Source organism: Heptranchias perlo, unplaced genomic scaffold, assembly GCF_035084215.1.
Source record: "Heptranchias perlo isolate sHepPer1 unplaced genomic scaffold, sHepPer1.hap1 HAP1_SCAFFOLD_44, whole genome shotgun sequence".
Classification (NCBI taxonomy): Eukaryota; Metazoa; Chordata; class Chondrichthyes; order Hexanchiformes; family Hexanchidae; genus Heptranchias; species Heptranchias perlo.
Window position 1 is genome coordinate 10,544,384 of NW_027139453.1, and position 10,617 is coordinate 10,555,000.

The following is a 10,617-nucleotide window of genomic DNA, read 5'->3' on the forward strand; positions in this document are numbered from 1 at the left end:
GGACGGACAGATGGTGTGATCGATGGATAGACGGGTGGACGAGCAGGTGGTGGCAAATGGAATTCAATGTGGGCTAATGTGTGGTCATCCACTTTGGATCAAAAAAGGATAGAACAGGGTACTTTCTAAATGGTAAAAACTTGAAAAAAGTGGAAGTCCAAAGGGACTTAGTGGTTCAGGTACATAGATCATTGAGGTGTCATGAACAGGTGTAGAAAATAATCACAAAGGCTAATGGAATGCTGGCCTTTATATCTAAAGGACTAGAGTACAAGGGGGCAGAAGTTATGCTGCAGCTATACAAAACCCTAGTTAGACCCTGGAGTACTGTGAGCAGTTCTGGGCACCGCATCTTCGGAAGGACATATTGGCCTTGGAGGGAGTGCAGCGTAGGTTTACTGGAATGATACCCGGCCTTCATGGGTTAAGTTACGAGGAGAGATTACACAAATTGTGGTTGTATTCTCTGCAGTTTAGAAGGCTAAATGGTAATCTGATCGAAATTTATAACATATTAAGGGGGAACAGATAAGGTGGATAGAAAGAAACTATTTCCGCTGGTTTACCTTTCAGGAGTGAGATTAGAAAATATTTCTGAACACAAAGGGTGGTCGAAGTTTGGAACTCTCTTCCGCAAATGGTAATTTATGCTAGCTCAATAGCTAAATTTAAATATGAGATAGCTAGTTTTTTGGCAACCAAAGGTATTGAGGGATATGGGCAAAAGGCAGGTATATGGAGTTAGATCACAGATCAGCCATGATCTTATCAAATGGCGGAGCAGGCACGAGGGGCTGAATGGCCTACTCCAGTCCCTATGTTCCTATGGTGTGATCGATGGATGGAGGGATGGACGGGCAGATGGTGCGATCGATGGATGGAGGGATGGACGGGCAGATGGTGCGATCGATGGATGGAGGGATGGACGCGCAGATGGTGTGATCGATGGATGGAAGGATGGACGGGCAGATGGTGTGATCGATGGATGAAGGGATGGATGGGCAGATGGTGCGATCGATGGATGGAGGGATGGACGGGCAGATGGTGTGATCGATGGATGGAGGGATGGACGGGCAGATGGTGTGATCGATGGATGGCGGGATGGACGGGCAGATGGTGTGATCGATGGATGAAGGGATTGGTGGAGTTATGGTTGGAGGGAAGGATCTTGGTATTCTGTGATGGTTGGAGGGATGGATGGATGGAGTGATGGATGAAGGGGTTGATGGTGGGTTGGTTGAAGCGATGGTATTATGGTTGGACGGATGAATGCAGAGATAGAGTGATGTTTGGAGGGATGGATGGAGAGATGGAGTGATGTTTCGAGGGATGGATGCAGAGATGAAGTGATGTTTGGAGGGATGGATGCAGAGATGGAGTGATGGTTGGAGGGATGGATGGAGAGATGGAATAATGTTTGGAAGCATTGATGGAGAGATGCAGTGATGAATTCAGGGGTGCAGTGATGGTTGGAGGGATAGATGGAGAGATGGAATGATGGTTGGAAGGATTGATGGAGAGATGGAGTGATGAATTCAGTGATGCAGTGATGGTTGGAAGGATGGATGGAGAGATGGGGTGATGGTTGGAGGAATGGATGGAGAGATGTAGTGATGTCTGGAGAGATAGGTGGAGAGATGCAGTGGTGGTTGGAGGGATGGATGGAGAGATGGAGTGAAGTTTGGAGGGATGGACATAGAGATGGGGTGATGGTTGGGGGAATGGGTGGAGAGATGTAGTGATGTCTGGAGAGATAGGTGGAGAGATGCAGTGGTGGTTGGAGAGATGGAGTGAAGTTTGGAGGGATTGACGTAGAGATGGATTGATGGTTGGAGGGATGGATGGAGAGATGGGTGATGGTTAGAAGGATTGATGGCGAGATGGAGTGATGGTTGTAGGGATGGAGTGATGGTTGGAGGAATGGAATGATGGTTGCAGTGAAGATGGACGGATGGATGGATGGAGGGATTGATAGAGGGATGGGGTGATCTTTGGAGAGATGGAGTGATAGTTGGAGGGCTGGAGTAAGCGATTAAGTTTTAGAGTGATGGTTGGAGGCATCGAGTGATGGTTGGAGGCATGGAGTGATGGTTAGAGGAATGATGGGGAGATGGAGAGATGGTTGGAGAGATGGTTGGAGTGATGGAGTAATGGTTGGAGGGATGGGTGGAGAGAAGGAGTGATAGTTGTAAGGATGGATTGATGGTTGGAGGGATGGAGTGATGGTTGGAGGGGTGGAATGATGGTTGGAGGGATGGAGTGATAGTTGGAGGGACGGTGGGAGAGTTGGCATGATAGTTGGAGAGATGGTTGGAGGGATGGTTGGAGAGATGGAGTGATAGTTGGAAGGATGGATTGATGGTTGGAGGGATGGAGTGATGGTTGCAGGGATGGAGTGATGGTTGTAGAGATGGTTGTGGGATGGAGTGACGTTTAGTTGGATGGAGTGATGGATGGAGGGATGTTTGGAAGGATGGAGTGATGGTCGGAGGGATGGAGTGATGGTTCGAGGGATGGAGTGATGGAGTGATGATTAGGGGATGGAGTGATGATTGGTGGGATGGAGTGATGGTTGGAGTGTTGGTTGGAGAGATGCATTGACAGTTGGAGGGATGGGGTGACGGTTGGAGTGATGGTTGGAGTGACGGTTGGTGTGACGGTTGGAGGGATGTTTATAGGGATGGAGTGTTGGAGTGTTGGATGGATTGTTGGATGGAGTGATGGTTGGAGAGATGGAGAGATGGTTGGAGAGATGGAGTGATGGTTGGATAGATGGAGTGATGGTTGGAGAGATGGAGTGATGGTTGGATAGATGGAGTGATGGCTGGAGAGATGGAGTGATGATTGAAGAGATGGAGTGATGGTTGGATAGATGGAGTGATGGTTGCAGAGATGGAGTGATGATTGCAGAGATGAAGTGAAGATAGGAGATATGGAGTGATGATTGGAGAGATGGAGTGATGGTTGGAGAGATGGAGTGATGTTTGGAGAGATGAAGTGATGGTTGGATGGATTAATCGTGGATTGATGGGTAAAACCCCACTCCTCCTGCCCCAGGACCAATGATACTGTCTTTTCTTCCCTCAGGACATGGGGCTGAAGATTGTGACAGACACTCACTATCATGTACCGCTCGACTGTTCAAATGGACTCGAAACGAGTAAGGAATGAAGGTTTGGAGCAGCCAGCCGTGCTGAATCAGCCCCTCCCTAACTTCAGGCCAATTGTAGCCCCGAATTGACAAATGATTGTCTGAGAAATTGGGCGCGACATTCAATTTCAAGGGTAGCAGAAAATGAATGTTACACACCTCACCCCCAAACTGGGGACTCCTCACCGCCAAACTGTCGGACATCTCACCCACAAACTGTGGGACTCCTCACCCCCAAACTGTGGACTCCTCACCGCCAAACTGTGGGACATCTCACCCACAAACTGTGGGACATCTCACCCACAAACAGTAGGACTCCTCACCCCCCAAACTGTGGGACTCCTCACCCCACAAACTGGGAACTCCTCACCGCCAAACTGTGGGACATCTCGCCCACAAACTGTGGGACTCCTCACCCCCAAACTGTGGGACTCCTCACCCCCCAAACTGTGGGACTTCTCACCACCAAACTGTGGGACATCGACATCTCACCCACAAACTGTGGGAATCCTCAACCCCAAACTGTGGGACTCCTCACCCCCCAAACTGTGGGACTCCTCACCCCCAAACTGTGGGACTTCTCACCACCAAACTGTGGGACATCGACATCTCACCCACAAACTGTGGGAATCCTCAACCCCAAACTGTGGGACTCCTCACCCCCCAAACTGTGGGACTCCTCACCCCCAAACTGTGGGACTCCTCAACCTCAAACTGTGGGAATCCTCACCCCCAAACTGTGGGACTCCTCAACCCGAAACTGTGGGAATCCTCACCCCCAAACTGTGGGACTCCTCAACCCCAAACTGTGGGTATCCTCACCCCCAAACTGTGGGACTCCTCAACCCCAAACTGTGGGAATCCTTACCCCCCCAAACTGTGGGACTCCTCATCCCCAAACTGTGGGACCCCTCACCTCGAAACTGTGGGGAATCCTCACCCACTCCTCCCCAAACTGTCGGAATTCTCATCCCCCGAAACTGTGGGAATCCGCACACCCAAACTGTGGGAATACTCATCCCCAAACTGTGGGACACCGCACCCCCAAACTGTGGGACTCCGCACCCCCAAACTGTGGGACTCCTCACCCCCAAACTGTGGGACTCCGCACCCGCTCCTCCACAAACTGTCGGACTTCTCATCCCCCAAAACTGTGGGACTCCGCACCCCCAAACTGTGGGACTCCGCACCCCCAAACTGTGGGACTCCGCACCCACTCCTCCACAAACTGCAGCACTCATCACGCCCCCAAACTGTGGGACTCCTCACCCCCAAACTGAGGGACACCTCACCCCCAAACAACGTGGAATCCTCACCCCACAAACTGCGGTACTCCTCACCCCTCACGCTATGGTTCCCCTTCCCTCCCCTCCTCTCGTTGCGTGACCTTTGACACAGTACAATGACCCTGTTTCCTCTTGCAGTGTTTCGCTCTGAAGTGGCATATGGTGCTCCGTTCCAGCCTACTGGCCCTGCCGTGAAAACTCGCGCATACTTCCCGGAGACCTGGATCTGGGATTTAATCCCTGTCGGGTAAGAAGACTGCTACAATGCCTCTCATTTAACCGATGAAATTCTGAAACATTGTTGTGTGTGGCTCTGACCTTAGTGGGTGAGCCACTGACCTTTCACCCTCTGGGCTACTGGGGTCTAACCCCTGATGGTGGAGGTTAAAGGGCTCCTCTCTCTAATGGGTGACACACTAATTCTCTCCCTCCTGTCTCAGTTCCAGCGGCAGTGCCTCCCTCCCTCTCACAGTGCCGGACTCTATCACAGAATGGAAGGGCAGTATGTTCTGTACTGGGGAGGTGGGATTCGGACTGTCGGACACCGTCTCCCTCAATGCTTTCAAACCTTTCTTCCTGGAGCTGGCCCTCCCCTACTCCGTCATCAGGACCGAAGGCTTCAAGCTCAAAGCCAAAGTCTTCAACTACATGACACAATGCATCATGGTGAGTGAGTGGGCTGACTATTCGACTGTGGGAGGGGGCGTGTGCGTGTGTTTGGGCCTCAGTACGGGGATGGAGCCTGCTCTGTGTGTGGGGTGACCGGACCCCAAGAGGAGAGGCAGCAGCCCAGGGAGAGGACAAGCTCTTCGGAGGAGGGTGGTGAACTCAGTTTGATTGTTAAGTTGCCGTGGGGATGGGAGTCTAATCCTTTCCTGACCCTTCCTCACTCCCAGGTCCAGTTGACTCTGCTCCAGGCCCAGGGCTTTGAGGTGATGTCCAACCTCAACACTGGACACCAGACCTGCGTCTGTTCCAAGGAGAGCGTGACTTTGAGCTGGAACCTCACCGCCACTGGACTGGGTGAGTCATCTACCCAAGGCCCAGGCTCCGTTCTCGGCCAGTTATGACCTCCCTCACCCACACAGTTGACTTATAACTGCCCTGTGAGGCGGCCACTCAGAAGAAGGCCCATCAATTTCTCAGTGACAACAAGGCCACAGGCAATCGAGGCGGGCCCTGCCAGCGACGAGAATTAATATAAAAATGTACAATATCATAGAATGATAGAATCAAAGAAAGTCACTGCACAGAAGGATGCCATTCGGCCCATCATGTCCGCACTGGACGAACAGAAGCTACCCAGCCGAATCCCACTTTCCAGCCCTTGGTCCGTAGCGCTGTCGGTTACGGCATTTCAGGTGCACATCCAGGGACTTCTCAAATGTGCTGAGATTTTCTGCCTCCACCGCCCTCTCAGGCAGTGAATTCCAGACCCCCAACACCCTCTGGGTGAAAAAATGTCTCTTCAGATCCCCTCTAATCCTTCGACCAATGACTTTAAATCTATGCCCCCTGGTTATTGACCTCCCTGCTAAGGGAAACAGGTTCTCCCTATCCACTCTATCTCGGCCCCTGATAATTTTACATACCTCAATTAAATCTCTCCTCAGACTCATCTGTTCCAAAGAGAAGAACCCCAGCCTATCCAATCTTTCCTCATGGCTAAAATTCTCCAGTCCTGGTAACATCCTCGTAACCACTTGGGTTATGGTGAGGATGAATCAGCCCCGGGGTTCCTGCTCCGGATCGCTGTCCAGTGACTCCTGGATTAGGGAGAGGGTAAATAAGCCCAGGGATACTGCTCCTGATACGTGTCCAGTAACCCATGGGTTAGGGAGGGGGGTGAATCAGCCCGGGGTTCCTGCTCCTAGTCCCAATCCCTCTCACCCCTCTCTGTTTGTGTTCCAGGTTCTCAGAATGTGACAGTTCGAGCAGAATCCATTGAATCCGACTCTCTCTGTGGGAATGAGTTGGTGACTGTACCAGTCAAAGGAGCGGTGGACATAATCCAGAAATCACTTATCATCCAGGTCAGAGTAATCCACACAGAACAAGAGCCCAACCTCTCCACAGGGGATCACACACTCCACCCTCATACTCCAACCTCTCTACAGGGGGGATCACACACTCCAACCTCATACTCCAAACACTCTACAGGGGGATCACACACTCCACCCTCATACTCCAAACTCTCTACAGGGGGCATCACACACTCCACCCTCATACTCCAACCTCTCCACAGGGGATCACACACTCCACCCTCATACTCCAACCTCTCTACAGGGGGCATCACACACTCCCTCCTCATACTCCAACCTCTCTACAGGGGGCATCACACACTCCACCCTCATACTCCAAACTCTCCACAGGGGGGATCACACACTCCACCCTCATACTCCAACCTCCCGACAGGGGGATCACACACTCGACCCTCATAATCCAAACTCTCCACAGGGGGGATCACACACTCCCTCCACATACTACAAACTCTCGACAGGGGGCATCACACACTCCACCCTCATACTCCAAACACTTAACAGGGGGGATCAGACACTCCACCCTCATACTCCAACCTCTCTACAGGGGGATCACACACTCCCTCCTCATACTCCAACCTCTCTACAGGGGGATCACACACTCCCTCCTCATACTCCAACCTCTCTACAGGGGGCATCACACACTCCCTCCTCATACTCCAACCTCTCTACAGGGGGGATGACACACTCCCCCCTCATACTCCAACCTCTCTACAGGGGGATCACACACTCCCCCCTCATACTCCAACCTCTCTACAGGGGGATCACACAATCCCTCCTCACACTCGAAACTCTCCACAGGGGGATCACACACTCCCCCCTCATACTCCAACCTCTCTACAGGGGGATCACACACTCCTCCCTCATATTCCAACCTCTCCACAGGGGGGATCAGACACTCCCTGCTCATATTCCAACATCACCACAGGGGGGATCAGACACTTCCTCCTCATACTCCAACCTCTCCACAGGGGGATCACACACTCCCTCCTCATAGTCCAACCTCTCTATAGGGGGATCACACACTCCCTCCTCATACTCCAACCTCTCTATAGGGGGATCAGACACTCCCTCCTCATACTCCAACCTCTCCACAGGGGGGATCACACACTCCCCCCTCATACTCCAACCTCTCCACAGGGGGATCAGACACTCCCTCCTCATACGCCAACCTCTCCACAGGGGGATCACACACTCCCTCCTCATACTCCAACCTCTCTAAAGGGGGATCACACACTCCCTCCTCATACTCCAACCTCTCTACAGGGGTTCACACACTCCCTCCTCATACTCCAACCTCTCTACAGGTGGATCACACACTCCCTCCTCATACTCCAACCTCTCTACAGGGGGATCACACACTCCCTCCTCATACTCTATCCTCTCCACAGGGGGATCACACACTCCACCCTCATACTACAACCTCCCCACAAGGGGATCACAAACTCCCCCCTCATACTCCATCCTCTCGACAGGGGAGATCACATACTCCCTCCTCAGATTCCAACCGCTCACCCCTCATAATCCAACCTCTCTAGAGGGGGATTACACACTCCCTCCTCATACTCCAACCTCTCTGCAGGGGGATCACACACTCCCTCCTCATACTCCAACCTCTCTACAGGGGGGATCACACACTCCCCGCCTCATACTCCAACCTCTCTACAGGGGGATCACACACTCCACCCTCATACTCCAACCTCTCTACAGGGGGATCACACACTCCCCCCTCATACTCCAACCTCTCTACAGGGGGGATCACACACTCCCTCCTCATACTCCAACCTGTCTACAGGGGGATCACACACTCGCTCCTCATACTCCAACCTCTCTAGAGGGGGATCACACACTCCCTCCTCATACTCCAACCTCTCTACAGGGGGGATCACACACTCCCTCTCATACTCCAACCTCTCTACAGGGGGATAACACACTCCCTCCTCATACTCCAACCTCTCTACAGGGGTTCACACACTCCCCCCTCATACTCCAACCTCTCTACAGGGGGATCACACACTCCCTCCTCATATTCCAACCGCTCCACCCTCATACTCCAACCTCTCTACAGGGGGATCACACACTCCCTCCTCATACTCCAACCTCTCTACAGGGGGATCACACACTCCCTCCTCATACTCCAACCTGTCTACAGGGGGATCACACACTCCCTCCTCATATTCCAACCGCTCCACCCTCATACTCCAACCTCTCTACAGGGGGATCACATACTCCCTCCTCATATTCCAAACGATCCCCCCTCATACTCCAACCTCTCTAGAGGGGGATCAAACACTCCACCCTCATACTCCAACCTCTCGAGAGGGGGATCACACTCTCCCTCCTCATACTCCAACCTCTCTAGAGGGGGATCACACACTCCACCCTCATACTCCAACCTCTCTACAGGGGGGATCACACACTCCACCCTCATACTCCAACCTCTCTACAGGGGGGATCACACACTCCACCCTCATACTCCAACCTCCCGACAGGGGGATCACACACTCGACCCTCATACTCCAAACTCTCTACAGGGGGCATCACACACTCTACCCTCATACTCCAACCTCTTCACAGGGGATCACACACTCCACCCTCATACTCCAACCTCTCTACAGGGGGGATCACACACTCCACCCTCATAATACAAACTCTCTACAGGGGGATCACACACTCCACCCTTATACTCCAACCTCTTCACAGGGGATCACACACTCCACCCTCATACTCCAACCTCTCTACAGGGGGGATCACACACTCCCTCCACATACTACAAACTCTCTACAGGGGGCATCACACACTCCACCCTCATACTCCAAACACTTTACAGGAGGATCAGACACTCCCTCCTCATACTCCAACCTCTCTACAGGGGGCATCACACACTCTACCCTCATACTCCAACCTCTTCACAGGGGATCACACACTCCCCCCTCATACTCCAACCTCTCTACAGGGGGATCACACACTCCCTCCTCATATTCCAACCTCTCTACAGGTGGGATCACACACTCCACCCTCATACTCCAACCTCTCTACAGGGGGGATCACACACTCCTCCCTCATATTCCAACCTCTCTACAGGGGGATCAGACACTCCCTCCACATACTACAAACTCTCTACAGGGGGCATCACACACTCCACCCTCATACTCCAAACACTTTACAGGAGGGATCACACACTCCCTCCTCATACTCCAACTTCTCTACAGGGGGATCACACACTCCCTCCACATACTCCAACCTCTCTACAGGGGGGATGACACACTCCCCCCTCATACTCCAACATCTCTACAGGGGCATCACACACTCCCTCCTCATACTCCAACCTCTCTACAGGGGGGATGACACACTCCCCCCTCATACTCCAACATCTCTACAGGGGCATCACACACTCCCCCCTCATACTCCAACATCTCTACAGGGGCATCACACACTCCCTCCTCATACTCCAACCTCTCTACAGGGGCATCACACACTCCCTCCTCATACTCCAACCTCTCTACAGGGGGATCACACACTCCCTCCACATACTCCAACCTCTCTACAGGGGGGATGACACACTCCACCCTCATACTCCAACCTCTCTACAGGGGGATCACACACTCCCCTCCTCATACTCCAACCTCTCTAAAGGGGGATCACACACTCCCTCCTCATACTCCAACCTCTCTACAGGGGGATCACACACTCCCCCGTAGTACTCCAACCTCTCTACAGGGGGATCACACACTCCCTCCTCATACTCCAACCTCTCTACAGGTGGATCACACACTCCCTCCTCATACTCCAACCTCTCTACAGGGGGATCACACACTCCCTCCTCATACTCCAACCTCTCTACAGGGGGTTCACACACTCACTCCACATACTCCAACCTCTCTACAGGGGCATCACACACTCCCTCCTCATACTCCAACCTCTCTACAGGGGGATCACACACTCCCTCCTCATACTCCAACCTCTCCACAGGGGGATCAGACACTCCCTCCTCATATTCGAAACGCTCACCCCTCATAATGCAACCTCTCTAGAGGGGGATCACACACTACCCCCTCATACTCAAACCTCTCTACAGGGGGATCACACAATCCCTCCTCAGACTCGAACCTCTCCACAGGGGGATCACACACTCCTCCCT

General features: G+C 52.6%; 1 protein-coding gene across 1 annotated transcript in view; it reads left to right on the forward strand.

Annotated features, from left to right (window-relative positions):
- LOC137312964 (alpha-2-macroglobulin-like) overlaps positions 1–10,617 on the forward strand; it is a 144,823-nt gene that overhangs the window by 51,444 nt on the left and 82,762 nt on the right. Inside the window, exons 17-21 of the mRNA XM_067979323.1 lie at positions 3,088–3,160; positions 4,576–4,684; positions 4,878–5,103; positions 5,334–5,460; positions 6,349–6,470. Coding sequence (XP_067835424.1) covers positions 3,088–3,160; positions 4,576–4,684; positions 4,878–5,103; positions 5,334–5,460; positions 6,349–6,470 — 657 coding nt within the window. The remainder of the gene's footprint in view (positions 1–3,087; positions 3,161–4,575; positions 4,685–4,877; positions 5,104–5,333; positions 5,461–6,348; positions 6,471–10,617) is intronic.